The 26,677-nt window shown below is 28.9% G+C and overlaps 2 protein-coding genes across 8 annotated transcripts; both read right to left on the minus strand.

Annotated features, from left to right (window-relative positions):
- Window positions 1-16,721: 16,721 nt before the first annotated feature.
- On the minus strand, window positions 16,722-21,494 carry CLC-E (chloride channel E). 7 transcript variants are annotated; one of them, XR_016330622.1, is made up of 7 exons: window positions 20,778-21,494; window positions 20,477-20,680; window positions 19,903-20,369; window positions 18,830-19,222; window positions 18,665-18,714; window positions 17,795-18,003; window positions 16,722-17,283 (listed from the first exon to the last, which is right to left on the minus strand). XR_016330622.1 is itself a non-coding variant. In XM_022908113.2 (6 exons), the coding sequence occupies exons 1-6, from the start codon at window positions 21,481-21,483 to the stop codon at window positions 17,265-17,267; spliced, it is 2,163 nt and encodes a 720-aa protein (XP_022763848.2). In that variant the 5' UTR covers window positions 21,484-21,494; the 3' UTR covers window positions 16,722-17,264. The 7 variants fall into 7 exon arrangements, 4 of the variants coding, with proteins under 4 accessions (XP_022763848.2, XP_022763847.2, XP_022763851.2 ...); XR_002692374.2 differs by having other exon boundaries at window positions 16,722-17,007; window positions 17,157-17,291; window positions 18,665-19,222; XR_016330618.1 differs by having other exon boundaries at window positions 16,822-17,007; window positions 17,157-17,283; window positions 18,665-19,222.
- Window positions 21,495-23,090: 1,596 nt separating this feature from the next.
- On the minus strand, window positions 23,091-26,677 carry LOC111309177 (UDP-rhamnose/UDP-galactose transporter 2-like). Its single transcript, XM_022908121.2, has 5 exons — window positions 26,360-26,677; window positions 24,427-24,611; window positions 24,064-24,264; window positions 23,762-23,923; window positions 23,091-23,626 (listed from the first exon to the last, which is right to left on the minus strand). Exons 1-5 carry the CDS (start codon window positions 26,490-26,492, stop codon window positions 23,258-23,260), a joined length of 1,050 nt encoding a protein of 349 aa, XP_022763856.2. The 5' UTR covers window positions 26,493-26,677; the 3' UTR covers window positions 23,091-23,257.

A 26,677-nucleotide genomic window follows, 5' to 3' on the forward strand; every position in this document is an offset into this window, starting at 1 on the left:
TAAAATACCACAAATGTATTAGAGCATTTAAAATAATTTTCGATGAAGATTTCTTGTTTTTTAAATAAATAGAATAAGATATATTTTTTTAAAGGAAATCATAGGTATCATATTGTATTACATGCATTATAAATATAAATATTAAAGATAACTATGAACCACCGAGAATGAGATTTTTGAAAAGTCCAAGCAATGATTTTTAATAGATCTTTACGTGAGAAAGTTCCTTTTAATATTACCAAAATAATGGAATATTTTCAAAAAAATTTTAATAAACAAGGTTCTTATTTATTTTTCCAACCAAGATAAATAAAAAATAAAAAAAATATTTTTTTACTACAATAAAGAAAATAAAAAAATAAGTTTAAATATCAAAATTAAGATTTTTTGTGTTAAAATTAAAGGATAACACATACTTAATTGGTACCATTTTAAATGAACGCTATGGGGGTGCTAATCTTTCTCTACATGTAACCCACTCCCAAAGCTGAACTATTTTCACAGACCCAAAAAAATTATCTTTTTAATAAGTTTTAATTTATTTTAAAATTTTATTAAAATGATAAGTTTTAATAGGTAATCAATCACACCTAACCAAAAAAGATTGGTGATGACTCCTTCTTTTCTATTCAAATTTGTCTAACAATTCTCAAAACCATTATAATAAGGACTATGCTTTATCAAACTAGAATAAAATAATTACTCATAAATTTTCTAACTTAAATGAGAAAAAATCTTAAAATTACAAATCTAAGTGTTGTCATAATGTAGTCAAGCTAACTTTGTAGAAATTGATAAAAGAAAAAAAAATTACTTTACCAAGCTAACTTCCAAGGGTAGATACAATGTTGTTGCCAACTTGAAAGGAAAATTTCAAGTGATAATGGCAACCATCTTTTAGCGTAAACCATAAGCCTGGGACTTTTCATCTTTAAGAATTGAAAGAACCATATCAGATACATTAAAAAAGTAACACACTTTTATTGTAACAGTTTTTTTTAAAGAGTGAGTTTGGAGACATTTGAGAATGAGTAATTTGGTTCAAAGGCAAAGAAGCAACCTATACTATAAGCATTTAAATTAAACATCAATGTTGTATGCTTACACATTAATCATAGCATGGCAACAACCCCTTATGTACATCACTTGTCTTAGAAAGAACTAAAACCTTAAAATGTGATGATATTCAAATAAACATTTTAACAAACACCTCTTAGTCAACTTTTAAACAATATATATATATATATGGAATAAAGTCACCTCAAAATAGAAGTCTCAAAACAACAAAGACAATCCAACATTATCTTTAAGCCAAAACAATCTCAATAGTAGAATTAATAGTAGAAATACAAATTCTCATACTAAGCAAAACTACCAAATCACTTAACATCTTCATTTTCTTGCTTTTAGCAATAATGTTCTAATTATATGATTCACAATCTAATTTATCATGCATAAAAAGAAAGTAAAACCCATAAAAGCTTATATGCATGTGTACAAAGGAATTACAGAAGTTAATTTTGTAAATATACAGCTTATGGAAGCTCAAATGTTTATACCTATGTGGATTAGCACTTTGAGCTATAAGCAAAAGCTAAATACATTATGGTAAAAAGATTTACCTTATATACCTACGAATCATAGCCTTTTTCATGCACATTATATTCAAATATCTTAGGATTATCTCTCACCACTACAGCATATGAAGTTATATTACATTTGTTTGATAAAAAACTTTCTTTAAGACATTAAGATTTTTTAAAAACATTTTGAAAACTCTAGTATGGCAAAATTCCCCTCCAATTTGTGCATCTTAATCTAACATAACTCAACTAATATATGTTAGAGCATATATAACAACTAAACACACAAACATATGTATATCAAGTACAAGCAAATTTGTCCAAATATTTCTCTCCTTTTTTGTTATAGCAAAAAGGCATGAGCAAATAAACATAAAAAGATATTAGTAAATATATTCATAAAACATTTCTTTTCCTTTTTGTTTAAACTCTGTATACCAAATGTTTAAAATCCTATATCAATTACTATAAGCATTTAAAAAGAAATATATGTAAACTCACCCATTTTTTGTCTTAACAAAAAAAAGAAAGAAAGATCAATTCAAGGCATGGAACAAAATGCATAATACCAATAATATCAAGAGTACTTTTGAATGTATGTAATCAAGTGATATTTACAGTCAAGTTCAAATATATATATATTTAAACACAAAGGTATAAAAGTATTCTAATGTATCCAATTTTAGCATTTTAGAACAAGTCATCAAATTTACTACATGAAATTTATGAGCAAAGGATAATGAATTATATGCAATCTACTCATAAATCATGTTATTGTAGACATCCTTAAAACATAAAACATCAATAGCAATTAAGCATAAATTCAAGCACATATATTTAGGCTCATACAAAATGTTAAGGATGCCAACTGTTAAAGATATGTCATTAAAAAGCATATTAATTGCTATCACAAAACAACTCATTTTAATCCAAGCAAAATTGTATTCTAAGTTTTTTTTTTTTAAATAAGGAGTTATCAATTTAAGGCATATACAATTTTGTATGAAAGGTATAAGCAACAAGGATAAACATACTAGACAAGCATCAATGAAAGTTCAAAAGATTCAATAGCAATTTTGTTCAACAACTTTCAAAGATCACACATATTTCAAGTATATAAAAGATTTAATCAATAATTCTAATATGATAAAACCAATATTTCATAAGCATAGCCTATCCAAAATAAGAACCATTAGCTCATACATATATAATGAATCATGAGTACTAATAAGCAATGAGGTTCAATCATTATGTCATAATAGAGATTATATAAGCCTGATTTTTCAAACATGATGAGCACATATGTTGTAGCAAAGAAATGATGAAAGCATAATCATTTAAAGATAATCCAAATTATTTCAATGCATAGCAATGTAGTTAACTACAACATATGTAAGTATTCAATCATATATTTCAATCAAAAACATATAAGCATATACAAAATACATAAGCAATATACCTAAGTCAAAAAACATGCAAGCATTTAGGCATAATTTGATACATGCCATCTCAGTGATCTTAATCAATGAACATGTATATAAATTTCAAATTTATAATTCATAATCTATCAGTCAAATCAATTTATAGATAAAGAGATCAACATAGCCAACTCATAGTCTTGTTTAAAGATTTATCTTAAACAAATATTCATGCAAAAAAATATATTAATTATATCAAAGTAATCAAGAACTAGGCATGAATATTAATCAAAGTGAATTAATCAATCTAAGCTTTAAAAAAAATATTAAGGCAATTTTTATGAAATAACCTGGTGACTAATTTATACAATGTGTTCATATGTTCAAATACAATATCTCATTTTTATACACAATCAAAGTACTCAAAAACAAATAACTCTTTTAAGCACATATCAAGGCAAGCATGTATTCAAACTCACTCACCATAGGCACAAAGCATAAAGTCAATACATTTACCTCCATCCATGTCAAGCTATGTTGTTATGCTCATTTGGCTTTGAATTCTCCAATACAACTGTTTTGAGCAAAACTATGCTTGATTGATGAAGATGACTTGCTTTGCTTGTTTCACTTGAAAACAAAAAAATGGAAACTCATTCATGTTCATTTTAAATTCTTATAGCATAGACTTAGAAAAAAATTTTGACAAAAGATTTTCTATTAGTAACATCAAAAATATTAATTGATAAAAATTATACCAATTGTTAGAAAATAAATTTCACATTCTAAGTTATTATAAGCAAAAGAAATTTTGTTCATTAAGCACAAGTTGCCAATAGCAAAAGAAATATACCCTTAAGCTAGAAGTCATATATCAATTTAGACATTAACTAGCACAAGAATGGCACTAAAGCAAAAGTTCTCATAAAATGCGCTAAAATCAATTTATGAGAATAATGAACAACATGAAGACATATTCAATATTCAAAATTATTCAAGAAAACACAAAAAATATGTCAAATGCCATATAGAAATTGAAAACACAAGGAAGACATATTTATCATTAAAAACATAATCAAGAATATTTCATCACAAAAGCATAAATATATCTACCTAAATTATAGACCATAATCAACAATGACTTAAGGTAAACATAAGCATTATAAGAAAATCATTTACTTAAGCTATGTTGCAAGCATGTCAAGTAAAACTCAATCATATTCACGCATACTTGACAAGAACAATAGATGAACCAATAATATATTTCATTTAAGATCAATTAGCTCATCATGTATCAAATTACAATCACAAATCAAGAAATAAGTCAATTAAGCACAAGAGCAAGCATATTTCAAAAATATTTCATCACAATCCAAAATCATAAACAATCAAATAAATTGTGACATAACAATCAAGCACAAAAATATATTTCAAAATTTTCACGAGAAATCAAGAAATAATCAATTTAACATTTTTCAATAATCAATTATTTTGACCACATAAGCATTGCATTAAGAGATACTTTTCATCCATATGTGCACATGAGATTTATAAAAATAATGAAATTGAATGAGAAATAATAGTTCAAGCATTGAAAGCAAATTTTAATTTTAGCATAAATACTTGTTCTAAGATTAAAAATATAATCAAATAATATCCATAATGCATACCCTTTTTAATTAAAAAATATCACCATCATCATCATCATCATCATCATCATCATTATTATTATTAAAAAATTATTAAGAAATTTAAGGTCAAAGGTCAAAAGTCAAAGGGTCAAAGAGGTGTAACATAAGTTGGGCACATGTGATTTCAACCCATTTAAATAGCCAAAATGAATTTGGTGGCATTTTGCATGAATGGATCGATTAGCTCCATGAAGGGATCAATCCTGTCATTGGGGTTATTGATCCCCTATATAGGGTAATCGATCCCTTCTTATGATTTTCAAGTCCATTTTGCTTTTAGCTAAAAAAACAATCAATCCCTTAAAGAGGAAATCAATCTTTTTTTTTTCTACTAGAGTAATAAAATAGTGAAAAATTATAGCTTTTTTATTCCAAATCCACGATTTTGATGTTTTTAGTCAAAAATAAAATTTAAACATGTTTAAAGTATCATTTTAGACTTGTAGAAATAAGGCATTTGGATCAAAAATATATTGAAGCAAATTTTTAGCATGATTTTACAAATGTTCTAACTTTACCCCTTTTAACAACTCAAGTATGAAAATGTGTTTGGACAAAGTTTATGCATTGAAACCACTTCAAGCAAGCTTGAAATGATCAAATAAATATGATAAAAGCACAAATATTCAACAATTACATGTATTTCAAATTTTCAATGGTCCAAACCCCACTTATGCATGAATAGTGCCCAAAACACCATTGAAACATTTAAACCTTTATAGCTTCCATTCAAAAAATATTAGAACAAGTTTGTAAACATTTTTCATAAATAAGAAAACTTGTTTGAGTCATAAAACATGTGAAATATGAATAAATTTCTCAAGCAAGCTCTTTAAGCCTTGTACTATTCAAGGATCAATATTACCATACAAAATGGCCTAAAGTCATAAAAATCATATTTGTGTCACCAAACTTATGTAAGAAAATTTATTTACACCAAATAAAATAGAATGAACCATTCAAAGCTCAATATGTCTAAGATTTTAATTTTGAAAAATTTTTTAGCTCATTATTACTTGAAAAAGACCATAAAAAAATCTAAAAACTTGTCAAGCTCATTTTTAACCAACTTGAATCATTCCAAAAAATTTCAAATGTCAAAACAAAGATGTTCAAGTGATCATTTGGCCTTAGAAACAAGGAAATCAAAAAGTTCATTCTTAAACCCCATATTTCCTTTAAAAAGGCTACTAAAATTGGCAAATATATTTAAACTCATATTTAAGCTCATTAAATCATTTAGAAAAGTTTAATATCACAATTTGAAAATGTCCAAATATTTTTTTATGCCCATAAATGTTAAAAAAAAAAAAAAAAGATTTGATATTTTAAGCTTCAAAATCTTTTATAACTTGCACTCAACACTATGAAAATTAAAACAAATACAAGTTATCATGTTTCTTTATTTGAGCAAGTTTGAAACATTGAACACAAGATATTCAAATTCATTTTCATTTAAAAACTTGCTAAAATAATATTTCATATTTTAAAGCTTAACTCTAGCAAAAATCATTTTCAAAACAAAACATAAAATTTTAAAATCATTAAGCTTTAAGTGCTCCCCTTAAGTTCATGTATTAATATAAAAACAATTAAGCACATAATTTAATCACATTGAGCATATATAAAATATATCTCAAGCATTAAACACAATATCAACAAGTATATATAGCATGTATTTCCATCAAAATAATTTAGAATTAATCAAAATATATCAATAAAGCATATAACAATTTAGCACTCAAAATTCATCAACAATGGGTAACCAAATTCAAATTCATAAAAGTTTAAAGGTTACCTCTCTCCATTGTATGTTTAGAGTGTTCAATCTTTAAAATCACAATATAACTCCTTGCTCTAGCACACGTATAAAAGACATTCTCATTTGATTTTTGGTACCCAAATTGCTTTAAATCCTTGAGAGTTAGTCCCAATATCTCTTGTTTCTTTTAGAACCCATACTCGCTTAATTTTAAATGAAACTTTTCTCTTTATGGGACAAGTATGTATAGTATGACCATGAAAATTATAAAAATTGCATTTAATCATTTTAGCACTTAAACTCTTGTTTAAAAGCTCTTATTTTTCATTCATCAATTCATCAAATTGTTTTTTCAAAATAATTGTTTTTCTAAAAATTCATTTCTACTTTGAGATGTTTCAAAATCTATTTTCAATTTTTCATTTTCTTTTCCCAAAAAGTTTTTTACATTCATCAAAAAATCATTTTCAGCATTCAATTTTGAAATCATTTTCTTATATTTCCTCATCATTGATTCATATTCAACATATAGCTTATTATAAGCATCTTGTAATTCATCAAAAGAATATAAATTTGAATTAATAGAATTAGAGGTTACCACTGATTCTTCAAAGACCATAAGACATAATGCATTTCGATTAGAGATTTACCTTTCATGTATTTCTTCTAACTTCCTTCATATCCCATTTAAGGTGGAACAATTTAAGACTAAGTTAATGTTGTGATAGTCAAGAGCTCAATACAATAAGCACTTGTCTTTGGCATCATCCATCACTTACCTCATGTAGTTTGCATTATTTGAAAGAATTTCAAGCCCTTTCTTTATCATATTCCAATCTCTAAAATCTTAGGCCATTATGAATACCTTCATCATCATTCTCTATTCACAAATTTAAATTTATCAAATAGAAAAGCTTTGAGGACTTTCTCACCATCATGAAACCTAAATTGAGCCATAGAATCTTTATTTAAAGTGGTTAAACCTATACCAAAGTTTTAATACCAATTGTTAGCTTTTTAGGTGAGATGGTGATCCAAAAGAGGGTGAATTGGATTTCTTCAAATTCTTCTCAAATAATGATTTTAATATAATTGAATGAAAAATTAAAATTAATATCAAAATATAATGCAAATAACAATAAATTGATAATCTTAAAGCAAATGCAAAGTAAAGAGATAAGAATAGAGAAATTAAACACAAAGATTTATAGAGGTTTAGTTCTTCTCCACAAGGCACCTAGTCTTCTCTTTTTGGTTATCCATACTAAGGCTTCAATCTCTAATCATAAATTGAAAATACAACCATATCTTTTTCTCTCTAACGCTTAAGATAGAAACCTCTATCCTTTATAGTATTTTATCCAATCTCACTACAAATTTCTCAAGAGAATATTTCACCCCTTGCTCTCTTCCCATTTTGTATATCAAAGGTAATTTTACAAATAATAGAATAACCTCTCTAAGGCTAGGTATTTACTAAGTTTAAATACAAGAAAATGATGAATTAACAACAAATATGATTTGGATACAATAAATTCAAAGATATAGTCTTTAAAGCTCTAAAACTCTTGATTTCTTTTAGAGATATAAATGTATGGCTTGTTGATGCTTGCTCTCTTGATTTTTACTATTTTTTGATGTGATGGAATGCCCAATATATAGAAAAATTGAAGAACTTGCCATTTGGGATGGTTTTACAGTTGAAAAAACTTGTTGAAGCTTGAAAAACTAGTTGTTGGAGCTTTTTTAGGCATAAAGGTTCGATCCTATGCCTTACCCAATCGATCCCTTCTTGAAGGGATCAATCTGTTTTGCTAGTTTTTCAACATTTTCGCTTTCTAGACAAATACCTAATCAATCCTATACAAGAGGAGATTGATCATGTCAAGCAAGGGATCAATCCTGTCTCTTAGGAGATCAATCAGGTCAAGCTGGGCAGTTATCTCATGTTTTGCACTCAACTCACTAATTTGATCATATCTTGATTTATGCAACTCCAAATCAAAAATTGTTTAAATAGTTAGAAACTAGATTTAAAGGGCTTTCTATCCATTTCAAATTCATTATCTAATTCATTATATTTGAATTATAGTGAATTTTCAAAACTATTCTTTGTGCAGTTTTTAGATAATTGCATAGTATCTAGTAAAAATTTAAAAATCTTTTCTTAGAAATTTGGATTTTGATTTTATTTGATCCATTAGAAAGTAGACTCAATAGCTTTCCAACCATACAAAATTCAAATATTAAAACTTTGTGAATTAATACAAAAAAAATAAAATAAGTTCAATGTTGGAAAACTTTGTTCGTGTAAAATAACTTTCTTAAGTTAATCTATTTCTTAAAACCAATACTATCAAAATTGTATTGAGTCCAAAATGAATAAGTTCACTTTAAAAACAATAGTTGGACTTTCATTTAAGCTCAAATAAATAATGTTTAAAGATAGTTTTGATTTGAGAAATAAGAAAACATAAAGAAATGTTTGTTTATACTTTGAAAATCATATTATTCATTTAGTTCCAAAATAATAAAACTTAAGAACTTGTACTAAATAAATCTTTTTCAAAATCTTAATCAAGCTTATTTAGCTTAATATTTTGTCATTTTAAAATAAGGATCAATTCAATACTAACATATATAATTATTTATTTTGCATTATTATTCTAGTATTACGAAATTTCCTTTCCAACTTTTTTTTACTACTAGTTGCTCTATTTTCAATCTTCCAAAACATTCAGTTATTATTGTGATCATTAATGCTAAATTTTTGTTGAGCAAGATTATTTTTTCTGCTGAACTCTTAATTCTAATAATTACAATTTAATCTTAATAATCTCAAGTATAAAAATATTGTATTTAAGACAATCACAATATACTTAATAATCTCAATTTTTCCTTTTCTTTAACATGTTTCAAGATATATTCTCTACAACTTACTTAGTACATTATATTTGAAGAAAAACTCTACTGATTATTAAGTATATTGTATAAAGTCTAGATATATATGTTCCACGAATATGAATAGCTCAATCTGGAAACACATTCAAATTGTGAATATTATATAAAATATATATCAATGGCATTGTTACTTATCAATAAGCTATTAGCTTCATGATACTAAAATCTGCTCTAGATTGAAGGTTTTTAGTTCGAACTCAATTGCAACCCAAAAGGCTAAAAAAAATAATGCCATTATTCCTTAACCAATTTGTAACAATGAATTGATTAGTTTAGCTTATTCCCCTTTAAAAGTTCTCCTTATAAAGCATATGAAACACATTTTCTTAATTTAAAGCAACAAATAGAAGTGAGAAGTGATACACGATATTTCATTAATTAGAAATATAAAAGTTTTATAAAAAGATTTTAAATTCAAAGGGTTTTTGGTATGTATTTATGATTTCTTCTTCATTCATATATTCCATGATCAACTTTCGTTCTAGAGAAATATATAAGCTAATTTCCAATGAAAAATCAATAAACATAAAATAAAAGTTTAAGTAAATTGGAATCAAATAATTAATATCTTTAAGACTTTTTTATTTTGGTAGATTTGAACAATAATGTCGATGCAATAAAAAAGCAAATCACTTTATTGTTGGAGATGTGGAGCAAAGTCATGCATAAAAATTTGGCTTGCTTGTTCTTTCAATCTTGTCTACTTTCATACTTATTAGAATATTAGAATGTAGATCCATGCTACGTTATGCAAAGTTTACGGAGATTTATAAAAATATATTTTTTAATATCAAATTCAAAAGATAATAGAATATAACGAAATATTAATACTTAAAATTAAAATAATTTAAGATTTGAGATTACACATCTTTAGATCTATCTATTTAAAAATTTTACAAACTCTAAATCAAACCATTCATCTGTGCTATACAAATTTTAAATCTATCTAGATTTGAGACTATATAACTCTAAATCTTTTTATTCAAGAACTATATACTGCTTAAATTTATAATTTCAAAGTTGCTATTTGTTTTAAATAAAAAGTTCTATCATTTAATTTTCGTTATAAGGTTTTTTGAAATCTGTTAATATTTTTTGGGTTTTTTTTTTTTGAAACTTTGGCAACTTATATTTCTTTCCAAGTTATTAATCTATTTTCTAACCATAACACACCATCAAAATATTATGAAAATATTGATCACAAATACTTAGAAAAAATTCAAAAAAAATTTAAAAAAAAAAGATAAATAAATTAAATGATGGTGGAGCTTTTCAAAAGTATGCGAAAAGGGATTGACAAACACTAATATTGTAGTTAAAGGTAAAAGAACAAATCAAACATGAAAAACAAAAATTAGATATGGTTGATGCCAAAGAAGTATTCAAAAAGCTTACATTTTTACATTATCTCCTTATCGGCTTCTTAAAATCTATCACAACAATTTGAAAATTTAAAGGAATAATTATTCTAAAAAATGAATAAATTATTTAGTCCATAGAAAGATAATTGTGAATTATTAACTAAAATTGTTGTTGGCTATAGATGCTCACCCATGGGACTAAACTTTTAAAGTTACATTTCAGATTCACTAAAAGACTTTATCATGTTCACACCTTAAAAATAAAAAATATAATCAATAAACTCTTTTTCTTTTTTTCATTTTAAACCAAATTTCATAATTTTTAATTATTTTTATTGAATATATCCAATGAATTCCTTCAAAGGCATACTTGAATATCAAATAATTATAAAAATCTCATCCTTAAAACCTTGAAACCAATATGCTATTAGTCAGATTCTCTATTACAACAACATTTAACCCCAATTAATACCTCATAAATCCTTTTTCGTGTCTTTGATTCCTTTTAAATTAGGACTATGCTTTATTGAAATGGAATCAAATAATTACTCTTAAATTTTGTAACTTAAATGACAAAAAATCCTAAAATTACTAATTTAAGTGTTGCCATAATGCAATCAAGCTAACTTCATAGAAATTGATAAAAGAAAAAAATTACCTTACCAAGCTCACTTCTAAGGCTAGATATAATGTTGTTGCCAATTTGAAAGGAGAACTTCAATCGATAATGGCTACCTTCTTTCAGTGTAAACCATAAGCCCTGAGACTTTTCATTTTCAAGAATCGAAAGAACTATGTCAGATACATTAAAAAAGTAACACCTTTTTATTACAATAGTTTTTTTAAAGAGTAAGTTTAAAGACATTTGGTAATAAGTAATTTGGTTTAAAGGCAAGGAAGCAACCTATACTATAAGCATTTAAATTAAACATCAATGTTGTATACCTCCACCATTAATCATAGCATGGCAACAACCCTTTGTGTACGCTACTTGTCTTAGAAAAAACTAAAACCTTAAAATGTGATGATATTCAAATAAGCATTTTAAGAAACACCTCTTTCATCAACTTTTAAGACAAAAAAATATATATCTATGGAATAAACTCATCTCAAAATGGAAGCCTCAAAATAAAAAAGACAATCCGACATTATCTTCAAGCCAAAACAATTTAAAAAATAGAATTAATAATAGAAATATAAATTCTCATATCAAGCAAAACTATCCAATCACTCAACATCTTTATCTTCTTGCTTTCAGCAATAATTTTCTAATTATATGATTCACAATCTAATCGATCAAGCATAAAAAGAAAGTAAAACCCACAAAAGCTTTTATATATATGTGTGTGTGTGTGTGTGTGTGTGTGTGTAAAAGAATTACAGAAGTTAATTTTGTAGATATACAGCTTATAAAAGCTCAAATGTTGATACATATGTGGATTAGCACTTTAAGCTATAGACCAAAGCTAAATACATTATGACAAAAAGGTTTACCTTATATACCTACATTATGGTAAAAAAGTTTACCTTATATACCTACCAACCATAGCCTTTTTTAGGCACATTTTATTCAAACGTCTTAAGATTATCTCTCAACACTATAGCATATAGATAAATTATATTGCAAATTATATTTGCTAATTTAATTATTGTAATTGCAAATATAGACCCAATCCATTATGCAACCATGCTGTGATTCTTGGTATTAGTGGCCTGGTCTTTGCATGGGTGGGTTGGTATAGAAATTGGCCCTTATAAAGAAAATTTATAGGGAAAAAAATGAGCAAAGTCTCCTTAAATATTAGTTGGAGAAATTTTGGCTGAAAGGAGGATGCCTAATAAAAATAATCCCCAATCTCCTCTTGCAAACAAAAAAAAATTAAAACCAACGGAGTGGGCTAAAGAAGGTAAACATGGTAGACAATTAGGGTTTTTCATTTGCAAACAAAAAAAGAATGAAAGCTAATTTAGTCTTTAAAAAGGAGGCTTGCGCTTCACTGTGGGATTTAATCGTCATAGTTAATAAATTTCAAGTGAAAAAAAGTGAACATAAATTTGTTAAGAAATATTAGCAAAAAATGTATAAATTTTCACTAATCATACATAAATAATTAATTATAATCAACAAAAATTAAAAAATAGATTAATTTACCAACTATGAAAAAATCTTAAAGTGCAAAATTTTATATAAAAATAAAAATAATAAGGGAATAAAAGAAATTGAAGAGATATAAAATATTATTTCTTGTTTACTCTTTATCTCTTTATCTAGCAAGTTCATCTATACTTTTTTCTCAAGCCTGTGCTTTAATGTCAAAATTAATCTACAAGCAAAAACATTATTCATTAAACAATATTATAAAGTTTAACTACATTTGATCATAAGTTGTTTAAAATCTTAAATACCTTGACATTTTCAAAGACAAACAATAAGGTTGCTATTTCTATAGATAATGAAAATTTAATTGCCGTACTATATATCTCTAAATTAAATTAAAAATAAATGATTCCTTCCAAACTAACAAACTCTTGCCAAGATCAATAGACATCATTGAATTTCAATTAAAAGAATGAACCAACAAAAGTACATTATTGTAAAGAACAATTTTAGAAAACTTTACCTTACAACCATCATTTTGTGTAACAAATCAACAAGCAAATCGGAATCAATAAAGCACAAAGGAATTGTCATTGAAAATATCACAAAAAAAAAAAATTAAGTTGATATTATATTAAAAATTTTAATAAAGTAAACTATGTATTGAATTATTCAACTCCCATACAATAATAGTTAAGTAGCATTTTACAAACTTTAAACACCCAATATCATGAAATTTAACAACTAAAAATGGCCAAAATAACTAAAAATTTTGATTTCTTAATATACTCAGTAGTTGAATAAACGATAGCAACCTTCAGTAAATATTAACTTTTAAAATGAAATTGAGGTACAATTCACAATCTCACAGGCACATAACACAATTACTTACATTTCTATAACATCATATAAAAGAGTCATGTCTTGTAGTATTTAAATCCAAATTTTAGCTTAAGCTTTTTTTTGGCACCTTTTACTCACTAAACAAAGCAATTTTTTTTAAATACTACTTTCATTCAATTATCAGTATAGCTTATCTAAAATTATTTTATAAGTTTGTGTTAAACTTATAGGGATTGGTTAGAAGTTTTGGAAGAAGAAATGGTTTATCATCACACACCATTCCTTAATCTTCTTTAAAAATGATCATATTAGTAATTATCATCCAACCATTATTTGAGTAATTATAGTATGGCTTATTTTTTTCTAAATTTTCTATTATACTGATTTTTAACTTTTATGTGCTACCGAAAACATTTTAACGCTACTAATCTGTTGTTTAATCATTATATAAAGATAAAATAATCAATCTAAACATATAAAGTAACATCTAGTCATAAAAATCAATATGAGTTTTATATTACCTAGTCACATGCTAAAGCAAAGACCAAAGAGTTGTCATGCCTTTACCTTCCAATGGCTTCCCCACGGATGAGGGTTTTTTTTTACTTTGCAAAATTATAAGCACACTGAAAAAGAAAGCTAAATATTATACTATAAATCAGAGAATTGATATCACCGATTTCAATTAACTTTACAAATTTACTAAGTGAAAATACATTAATGTACCTGGTCTATTCTACCTAAAAGATATAGTGTAAGTGTATGCCTTAGGTTTGAATCATCCAAAGCTAAAATAGACACATACCCAAATATGTTATCATGTAAACCAAAACAAATAATTAGACAAAACAAAATTAAGAATCAAATATCAAGAGGGAAAACACATATGTAATTTCAATTTGCAAAGATAAGCTTTATGTGCTTCGATCCTACCATTGTATAAGCTTTTATAACCTCAAGCACACGTGACATCTCTTTCAATTCTTGATCACTTTTCATCTAACCAAAAAAAGACAATAAAAACCCTTATATTGCCTATCCAATTAATTAAAAGAAACTACCTCTCAATTTAGTCATTCAACACCGATTGCAGTTTTTGTCGATGTTGGTTAATAATCCTATCCCTTTTGTGTTGTTTCCCCTTTTTTCCATTCCCTTCTCTTTCTTTTTGGTTTTCATAATCATCCATCTATAGAAGCTTCTGGATAGCTTTAACATTGATTTATTTCAACAAAAATGAAATCATACAAAAAAAAATGAAAATGTTTATGGAGAAGTTTTAGTTTTTTTCTTCCCAAATTTATCTTTCAATTTTCTTTATAACACTAAAGAGGTGTTGAGCAAATTAAAACAACAAAAGTTAAGGGAACAATTTTATTTATTTTATAGATTATAGATATCGAAAGCAATCTCAATTGTGTGTTGACAAGTTTTTTTTTTAACTTTTTTAATTGGTTCTTTTTTAAAAAAAAAATTATATTTTTAATCAGTTTATTTGCTTACATATGTTTAATATTTACTATAACTAATTTATCTCTTTTATATTATATAATGATCATTTTATTCTTTAATAAAAATAATTAAAAACATAATTAAAAAATTAAAAATTCCTAAAATTATATATATTTATAAATTTTTTTTGGTAAATCAAATATATCTATGAAGGTAACAATTTTTTTGGATTCATAAATTTTTTTATTTACTGATTTTAAGGTGACAGAAGAAGTTTTTGGTGAAAAAAAAGTTTGAACTAAAGGATTAGATTAATATATAATTAAATAAAAAAATTGAAGGATTTTCTGTCATTAGTAAATAGAAATAAATAAGTTTAATATATATAAATTTAATATTTTTTTTAATTTATCATTTTGGACTACTTTTTTAGATAAAAAAAATAGTATATTAAACACATATTTGAATATAATATTTTTAACATAAAACCTACTGTCTAATAACTAAATTTTGGTAATGTAGGGTCATAGTACTGACCGTCTGGGCTAAGACGTGTCACACTCTTTTTTTTTTTTTTTTTGCTTTTTAGTTTTTTTTAGATTTTTTCCTTTTACTTTTAAAATATTTAATAAATATTGATTTTAAATTATAAAAAATATATTTTTTTTAAAAAATTATATTTTTAAATATAATACCCACTTATATCAATTTTTTCGTTTTTTAATCCTTTTTAATTTTTTTCTTTTTAAATAAAAAATATTTAATAAAGCTTTTTTTAAAAATCAATTTTTTTGAGACCCACTTGAGTACAACACGATCAACAATACGATTCTTTGGGGTTATCACTGTCATTTAAAGTTTTCTTTTTTATGTATAAATCATTTTCTTTTTTTATTTTTTTGGGCCTTTTTAACTTTTTTTTAAAAATTAGTTTGTGAATGTATTTAAAATTATAAAAGTATATATTTCTTACATATTTATTTTTAATATTTGTGACTCCTTATATCAATTTTTCTTTTTTATTTTTTTATTTATTTTATTTATTTTTCCCATTTTTAAATTTAAAAAATATTTGATAAATATTCTTGTAGATAATTTTTTTTGTAAAACTTATTTGATACTAAAAATACGACACATTTATATTTTAAATTTGATGATTTTTAAAAATATATTTGTGTATATACTTGGATGTTTTTGTAATGTCATTCTTATATGATTTGATCTTTTGTTTTTTTTTTTTTTAATTAGATAATTTTTTAAAAAAATTGGTAAATAAAGATGGTAAAACTAAAAATTTAACCAGCGACAATTTGCTGGTATTTCACCTAATTAGAAAAAATTAGATAAAAATTTTTTTAAGCGTAGGCCAAATTTCTAGTTTACTTTTGAAAAGTGCATCTTACCCTTCTACATTTTGTTTAAACAGAATGTCAAAATGGAGGATCTACCATCCGTACGGGTCTACAACTAATTTGTTTTGTTTTGTTTTGCTTCCTATAAATACAAAGATCATGTCATCCATCGAAAAGGCTAAAAAAAATTAATATCATCTGATATCAGAAGCAACCTAAATTGTGCTAGATGGAATGCTTTATACCAATGCAAGACAAAGTATATAACTATTGGAGTATAACCGCCTCTACTAGTGTAAGTTAGAGAAATCACAAATGAAGAGCTAATATATAAGAATAAAACTTTTCGAACAAAACTATGATACCTCATGTAACACTCCTATTTGAACAAATTCTCTTTTCCTGTTTGTCTGTGGCACCAGCTTGCAAAATTTTCCACCTTTTCAATTATGAACTGTTGAACAGTTTTGCAAGCTACTCGTAACCCTGCTTGAAACAAAAGAAACCTTCCAGTTGTTCCATCCATGCACAGGACAGCTGGGATCAAATCTCAGCTCCCAATGTTTATCTGGGGTGATTTAGCTTCCAATGAGGCTATTTAAGAAAGGAGATTGATCCATACATAGACAAATTACCTTTCCCTGGCTAGGACAAAATCTGTCATGTCAATTACTCTCTCGTCTCGTATCATGTGTGAGGGCAGGCTTCATCCTCATTTCACAACTGCCTTTACCGTGTCAAATTCAAGAGATTCTCTTGTAGCTAAAGCTCTACAATAGAAAAACCACCCGCCAGCCAGGAGCCCATAAAGGCATATACACAATAAAGACGAAACCAGGTCAGTAGTACAAATAAGAAACTGAAAGTGGAAACATACAAGGCCACTGAATCAATTTAGACAGTTTTATTATACAAGACGAGTTTTGAAACCCCAACTTTAACCACTCCTTTCCTTTAAGAGTTTGATTTTATTATACATGATTATTTTGCCATCTAAATATAAAATTTAAAAGCAGCAATTCTCTCATTCTACTGCCACTCTGCACTTTAAGGATACAATAGTCTAAACCATTGCCACAAGTCAAAGCATGGGAAAGAAAGGGTTATATCATGAATATGCCACTATAAAACATGGCCATATGCAGATCATAAGGCTAATTTACAAATATGTCTATGGTTAGCCTATTAAAGAGTCAGTGAACTTCCATTACGATAATCAATGTAATAGTTAAAAGAGATACATCAGAAGCAGACCAGAGATTTAGTAACAAACCTGCAAGTTAGACTGATACATTCTCTGTCCAGAAGGCCAATTGGACGTCCTTGGCAGCCTTTAACATGCTCAGACATAACTGGAACTTGACTCAGACCATATTTATTCATGATCATTTCAGCAGACAGAATATCCATGGTAGGTGTAGCTGCCCATGGCACTTTACATTTTGCACCATCTGGTGAACATATTTCAGATACCAAAAGCAACTGTAGCAGGGATTATCAATTAGTCAAAGATAGCAGGCTTACACCTTCAGTGCAGGGTAATAGGGGAGTCACTTGGTGGTGAAAGAATCATAGAAATGAATTGGAATCCATCTGGGTTCAAATTACACAAACAGTGTTGTCACTTTAACACATCTTTGGTATGGATGTACACCAAAGATGGTGATTTCAAGAAATAGTGAAGCATGCAGCTTCAGATATATCTCACAGTACCAATTGATTGTAAAGATGACCCTTGGTATTAACTGCAGTAGTTGGGATGGCAGGTAGTCTGAGTAGAGATGTAGATTACCCTTCCAACTTTACTATTGTGCCCCAAAAAAAGAATGACCGTAAAGACAAAATCCTATATTGAAGTTTATTTTAATCTATTTTAAGTTGCAATGGGCACTAGTTAAGTATTTTTCGTGATAGGAGACATCCTTCTGAATTTCCATCACTTCCTCCACCCTTAATTTCCACGAGATCCTAGCAACTGAGTAAATCTTTATGTGTTTTTCCATTTTCCCCCCTTCCATAATGTGCAACATGCATAAGTGGTTAAAGCATTTGATTCAAAGAAACTTGAACTAGCAAAATCTATAAACCGTATGCTGCAATTATAATTAATAGTTTAAACTTTAAAGAAATGATTGCACCATACCTTGGAGTCTAAGCTTTTGTCTTTTGCAAATTTGCTGAACTCGTGAATATCTGTAAGTGTCAATAAACCCAGTAAAAGGTTGTCATTGTCAACAATGATTGCACAAGACTGCTTTTCCGCAAGCATAAGATTCACTGCTTCAGTAAGTAAAGTACTTATCATAACTGTCACATATCTTGTCCTCATGGCTTCTGAAACAAAAATTCTCTTCTCTAAATCCTTGGTTCTAATACTGGAATCATCAATGCAGAGTGAACTTTCAAATTCACAAAGGTTATTGAAATAAGGTGCCTTATCAGGTGGTGTATCAGTAGAAGATAGACCATTTGTATTATCTGATGCTTCAGGCTGTTGATTCGTACGACTGTTTCCATCTTGGAGTGCTTTGGTCCCCTTCACAGCCTTTCTTGTCATCTTGCCAGATGTAACCCATGAAGAAAGTCCAACAGCTGCTAGTAAAGGTAAAACTATCCGATAATCCTGTGTCAACTCAAAAAGAAGCAGAACTGCAGTAAGAGGTACCTGACAGACCCCTGCAAGGGTTGCAGCCATGCCAACCTGCAAAGGAGCTTCATAATGCTCAACCACATCATGATTTATTATTTTATTCTGATGTACGAGATTGGTGAACATAATCTCCAGATCCTAAAATTTCTAGGAAAAGTACTCGTTTTGCAATTTTTCATTCCATTATCTGCAATTCATCTCAATTTAAACATCTTCTAATAATTGCAGAGAATCATTCTCAACTTGATTTAAAAATTAAACAATTTTGAAAACTTCCAAAGAATGTATATCTCATAGTTTGCATCCAAAGATGCACAATACCATCATCTATCAGAAGTACCTCAAGTATTGATGGCTTTCCTAAGCATCCTCTGATGTACTAAACCCCAGCTTATCCTCCCTGAGGTTTCATTTTTCACCTTTTGCATCTTACATTCAGTACAGACATGATGACAAATTTCCATGTTCACCCCACTCATTTTCCTTAGTCTGGCTTTTGGTACTATTTTCTACATCCTCAGTCTGAGCTATAGGAAATTTTCTTAGTAAACTTATTTTTGAAAAAATTAAAGAACCCCTAATGATATGCATGTTCTGAGTCAAATATATAAATGAATAACAAAAGCCCGAACCACAACATGATAATCTCCTTCATAGACAACTTCTCAGTTTCAATTTGATATATGCATTTACAAATAGAAATACATCTAACCACAATTTACAGAAATTACCAGGCCATATGCTTGTGGTGATGCCACTTCTAAGATGGAAAGGTGAATGGCTGGATTAGACTGAGCAATTGCAAAACTGATGAATTTCCCATATGCCATCCCAGTTGCTGCACCAATAAAAAGTGATGGAGCATAATACCCTCCTACTAACCCAAAGGCCCGGCACAAAGAGGTTGCAATAATCTTGACTGCCACCAGCTGAAACAAGAGATCACCCGAAAGACCTTTCACGAATGGCCGAGATTCTATCAAAATGTCTACATTCTCGAAACCCCAGTATAGAATTTCAGGATATGCCAAGGCTATTACACCAACGGTTAGTCCCCCAAATACAGGAAACATAGGCTTTGGTATCCCAACATCCTTGTTAAGATCGTCCACAGCACCCAATAAGTAAGATGTCAATTTGGAAAACGTCAACGAAACCAAGCCACAAAGTATACCCAGCAATAGATAAAGTGGAAGTTCTGAAAAGAAATGGTAAAAAAAGAGTCTTTATCCAATTAGCATGAGAAACATGAAAGAAACAAAGGTTTGATAGTTTCAAAAGAGGAAGAGAATTTATGAAATTTACCACCAGGGGACCGGAAATCATACTCAGGAACCTTAAAGGCAGGTTCAAAACCAAGACCAACTTCAGAGATCACGGAAGCTATAACTGCGCTAAGAATAACCATTGAAGTTGTGTTAGTAAGAGACACTGATGAATCCGCTGGCGATGATGGCCATAAAACTGACTCGACAGCGAAAAAGCAACCCGCAACGGCCGCGTTGAAACCTGAAGATACATACAGAACAAAGTAACTTAATTAAAGAGATTCAATTCCAACAAATTACTGTTTAAAATTCAATTGGCAAAAGTAAAGAAAACGAACCGGAAGAGATTCCAGCAGCTGAGCCAGCAGCCAAAAGAGAGAGCTTGGTTTGAGGATTTTTGTCCAAAAGAGAATGAATTTCTTTAGCAATGGACGAACCAATCTCGACGCTTGGACCTTCGGGTCCTAAGGAATTACCAGTCCCCAGAGTGACACAAGCCGCAACCGCTTTCAAAAAAGAACCCAACGCACTTTTGGCATTATAACTAGCTTCCGAAACGGCGTCTCTAGCAGCGTTCAAGACACTAACGATTAAACCGCCGCATGCAGGCACTAAAATGACACGTGTCCAAACCGAGTCGAGGGGCTCCTCTCGTAACCAGGAAGCACCTCTATAAGGAATCCCGTCCCAGAAAAAGTCGCGAATCTCACGCACGCCGTTGTTGAATAAAACAACGCCGATTCCCGTAAAGACGCCGACCAAGCAAGCCGATATGATCACCCGGGAATTGTCGAAATTATTCTCGTCGCCCGCACCATCTTCGGCGGGGAGGCCCACGAGGGTTTGCTCGTCCGCGGAGTCGGGTAAGGCAGCAGGTATGAATCTGGAGCGTCGATTTTGATTGGAAATGGTGATGGAAAAGGAGGAGACAGGGAAGCGGTTGTTCTTGAAAGGAAAAGGCGGGGTTTTGCAGAGTGGAAACGGGGAGGAGAAGGGAAGAGGAGAAAGAAGTAGTGACGTGGGCAAACGAAGCGCGCAATCCATATTCTTCACTCATCCAAATGCGTAACTTTGATGACTTATAACAACTACTTTAAAATAGTTTAGTTAATCAGTAACTACCAAGTTCATAAGTGACTAACCGACTGGTGACTGGTTGTGTATATTTTGTTCTGTCTCTTCAAAGACTCCTAAGGCAACCTTACAAGATTTATGGTAATGTTTTCTTTTTTTGTATTTTACTATAATTATTTTTATCACCACATTACAATTAAATTAGATTAGTTCATAAATCCAATTTTTTATATAAAAAAAACTTCAAATGAATTTTAAACCTTACATAAATAATTATTATAATATAATAATTCTATTTCATAGATCAGCCCAAATTAAAATCAATCTAGATCTATTCAAGAATTGAATTATTTATTCAAATTTTAAAAAAATTAAATCATATTAAATGAGTTTGGATATAATTTTTAAGTCCGTTTAAATTTTTTATCAGACATTAAACAAAAAATTATAAAACTCTAGTTCGAGCCAACTAGATCCGAATTCCTATATATAAATTTTTTATTTTTATATATACGTGAATTACATATAAATTAATTCATATATATATAAATTAAAATTAAAAATTATATATTTTATTAAACTTAATTTTTATTTTTATATAATCTTATTTTTTAATTTTTATATATAATTTTTATTTTCAATTTGTATAAAAATGAATTTAATATAATCCTATAAAACTTATTTTAATCATATTTTTTAAAAATTTTATTATATAAATTAAGTTTAATAGATGATATTAAAATTTATTTTTTTTAATTTTAATAGAATTTGAAAAAATTTTGAAACTCAAAATTTCGAATTGGACTGATTTTAAATAAATATATAAATTATTAATATTAAATATAAACCTGATCTAAATATGACCCGACTCGATTAATGAACAATTCTATGTGAACTAAACATCTTTAAATATTAAACTCATGTTTTAGTTACCCATTTAAGCATAATTTTAAAATATATATTTAAAATTATTTTATATATTTTTAATGTTTTTATTTTATTTTATTTTGCATGTTTTTTAAACATATTTTTCTATGTAAATTTATAATGTTTTTTACTAAATGATATTCCTAATTTATCCTTTAAATTTTAGAATACTTTTTTTAATTTGAATTCTGAAGGTTTTAAAATTATATTTAGAGATAAAAAATTATATTTTCACCTACAAATTTCAAAATTCATGCTTATATAAATACGTATATAATAAAATATAAATTATTAAAATTTATTTGATTGATACTTTAAATATTTATTTTTAATAAAAAAATGAAAAATAACAATAAAATAAAAATATCAACCAAACTCATCCGCTAGTGAACGGTTTTAAATTTTGGGCTTCATTCTTGGACTCCATTTGTTTGTTATGCAGTTATGTTCTAGGCTAAAGCCGATCAAGGTACTTCACATATATTTATATTTTTATTTACTATTGGGAAACAATTGATCCTTGCCTTTCAACCTTTGTAAATAAAATTATGGAATAAATTATAGGTGAATTCAAAATTAGATTAACTTAATAAATTATCATCATGTTAATATGAAATAAATAGTTGCGAGAAAAATGTTGAGGCAACAAGTAAAAAATCAGAAAATATCTTATCCCAGAATGAATTTACTACAATGAAAAATCAAAAACATATGGAAAAAATTTTAGTAACACAATAAATCGAACATTTTGTACAACCGGGTAACCCAGTGCTAAAAATACGGAACCAAATCAATTTTTTTGGCAAAATATACAAATCTATCCTTGAGATTTGCCAAGCTCAACATCCTCGAGTGGAGAAGACCCGTTAACTTGCTGCATCAATAGTTTAATATCTTCTGAAGAAGAAGAATCTTTCCGGTATGGTAACGGTATAACCTTGGAATCAGTTTTCTTGTCAGCCTCAACTGCCCAACTGTATACTACCATGCCAAGGACAGCAATGGCCATCCCAAGTATATTTTTCAGTGTCAGCTCTGAATCAAAGAGTAGCCATCCCAATGTCAAAACACAAACTGTTTTCATGTGGCCTAGAACCTGGAAAGAGACGGCTGAGAATCGTCCGATGCACAGATACTGGCTTATATTGCAGAATACTGCTAAGGAGCATGACAGTAGTATGAAAAACTGCACATTTTTCCCAAACACCCATTTCATAGCCACATTAGTATTTTCCTTGTTCTTAGACTCCTAGTACCATATAGTATATATATAAATGTGTGAAAATGGATGCCTTATTTTCAAGAGACAAGAAGTACTTACAAATGCAGCTGAGGAAAACTTATAACTTGCCAGTAATTTGCCAGTGAGGAAGTAGTCAATGAATGGACCAAGCAACAAAAGAGATAGAGCTTGGATTGGAGCTGTTTGACTAAGCAATTCAAAAGAGCCTATTGAGTACTTCTTCTGTAAGGAGCCAATTGACTGTTCCCACAAATATGGATGATCAATAGGGCAAAAAGAATCAGAGGGTGATTATTAAAACTTTAATCATAAGGTGATTGAAGGAGTAAATGAGAAATGCTTTCAAGCAGAACAAAGAAATGTAGAATGAGAATGCTTACAATTTGTTGTAAGGAGGTAGAGAGGACAGCTATACAGGCGCAAAGAAATCCTTGTGCGTTAACTTTTACATCAGTGACTGTACAAACACCCACACCAACAACCACCACAATGACTGCAATCTTGACTTTGCTTGAGTATTGTTTATTGTGGAGGATCCATTCCATTACACAAACAACTGGAATCATACTTAGCTTTGAAATCTGTATTATAATGATTAAAATGAGGATTATCTTTGAAATCTAAATCATAATGACAATGATGAAGATCATAGCTGGAATATTCATTATGCAAATAGTAAAGAAACATGGTACTATTTACTTTTTTTTTCTTTTTTGCTATAGCATTTATTAAAAGTCATTTACCTGATAAAATCCAACTGAATTCAACATGAGGCTTAAGTTCATCCCGGTGATTGAAGTATTGGCAACAATTGAGAACCAAAGAAGCTCCCACAATGGAACATGTTTTTTTGTTGTGTAACCAGTGGCATTTGACACCAAACCAATTAAGGCAGTCGTACAAAAGTGGAACCCAGTTAACGTTGTTGCTGTAAAAGCAGGAAATGTTCTTAGATTTACACACACACACACACACAGAAAGGACTTAAATCTACTGCCTTCCAGTCTGACCACTGGCTAACAGTTGACAATACCAGTTCAGATGGCCAAACTACTATGAAGTGTTAAAAAAATACAATATCAGCAAAATATATATATACGTGTGTATATATATATATATATATATATATATATATATATATATGTAGTTCCTTCCTCAGATTTGATAAATTTGGATGAAGTATATATTAATTTCATTTTCAGAGATTAATTTGAACTTTCAGGTTGAATACAAAAATATCATTAAGATTCTGGAAAATCAATAGTCATCTCAACTCAACATTCCTTCAAAACTTTTGAAGTTAACGGACAAAACTCAAAGAAGATTTCAAGCAGAAGCATAGACTAGGTTGTCCAAAAGTTACAGAAAAACATACTGCTTTAAACATGGGAGTGTCCTATTATTGAAGCAAAGGAAGCAATACTACAGATTTCTATCAGTCATCAAAGTGGTTCTGTTGAAATGGTGTGGCCTCATACTGAAGACGGATTATACATAGTAAGATCTGGAGACACAGTCATGTGGAAGGAGATTGAGCAGGTTAACAACAACCTACTAGTTACAGTATAATTAGCAGCTGAGTACGGAAAGAGATTTGGAGTATGAAGGTGCCTATCAAGATCAAGGTATTTCTTTGGAGAGTTTGTACAGATGTTATTCCCACAAAGAGCAATATATGGAAAACAAAGTGTACAGATAAATGATAATCCTACTTGTTAGGTATTGTCAGCAGGAAGAAGAAACAGTTGAGCACATGCTCCTAACATGTAGTGGACTGGGACATGTGGATGGAAGGCAGTTATGGTTTAAAAATAGAGAAAGAAAAGGTGCACAATATAATTCAGATGTAGGCAGTGAAACGGGATCAAACGGAATCAAGGGGTTCCAGAGGTGTAGAATTGTCCAGCTGAAGAATGGTGCTTTATGCCAAGAATCAAGGAAGGTATGGTTGTGGGGCATTCGCAACAAACAACCAGGGAGAGTTGATAGATGGAAACGGGGTCAAGAGGTGAAGTTGTAAAGCTGTTGCTACAAAAAAATTCCAGAAGGTTATCTCTGAAACTGACACAGAGAAATTGTTTTGTTTTCTAGCCTGATAAAGCCTTTCATCCACGATCTTACACAATTGCTGAAAAAAAGAGGTTTAGTTAGATAAGAGGGAAAGCATACAAGAAGGCAGATTGGGTGGCATCTCAATCTGGAGAGGAGATGTGCCCAAAAGGTTGGCATAGACAGCCACCATCCTCTCTGTTTTTTGTTTTGAGTAAAGATGGACTTTTAGCTCCCTTAAATGCGGATAAGATCTGCATTTAGAGTTCCAGAATTCATGGTCCAAGTTAAAGCAAAGCCGACGCTGAAAAACGAAAGAAGATTAAAGGAAAAAAAAAAAAAAAAAGATCAATGGAGCCTATCAAAAGTAATTGCATTTCAAAAATCCATTTTTCCCAGAATCTCATTTAGGCGTAAGAATCCAAGAGATAAGAATCAGCAAATCAAACTTTCAAGAAATTCAGTGAAGATAATGATATAACATTCATGGGATCTGCCAAAGATTAGAAAACAAAGAACGGAGATTGAGGTAAAAGTTTCCAGATCTAAGATAAACGAAGGAAGAACTTAAGAATGTAGAAACAAATAGGTAGAAAAATTAGAAAAAGTTGAACAAAAGCAACTGACCAAAGACGAAGGCATAACCGCTAGGGGACATGAGTTGCTTGTTGGCCATGATAAGGCCAACAGAGCTGATAACGTTCATAGCCCAAGCTCCCATATCAGATACGGCTGATGACTGTTTCTTCTCTGTCTCCATGTCTCAATTCAAATTGATATTGGCGCTCGGTTGGACTCCAAGAAGGATCTGAAACTCCACCGAGCACTCCCCTGTTCTGCCCCCACAGATGCTTACTCAGGCCAGATTATAAGAAAAAAGAAGAATCTATAACATACAACAATAATAATAAACCCTAAGAAGAGTTCAAATACATATTTGTATTT

This window comes from Durio zibethinus, chromosome 2, assembly GCF_047325235.1.
Source record: "Durio zibethinus cultivar Kanyao isolate XHJ-2024 chromosome 2, ASM4732523v1, whole genome shotgun sequence".
Taxonomy (NCBI): domain Eukaryota; kingdom Viridiplantae; phylum Streptophyta; class Magnoliopsida; order Malvales; family Malvaceae; genus Durio; species Durio zibethinus.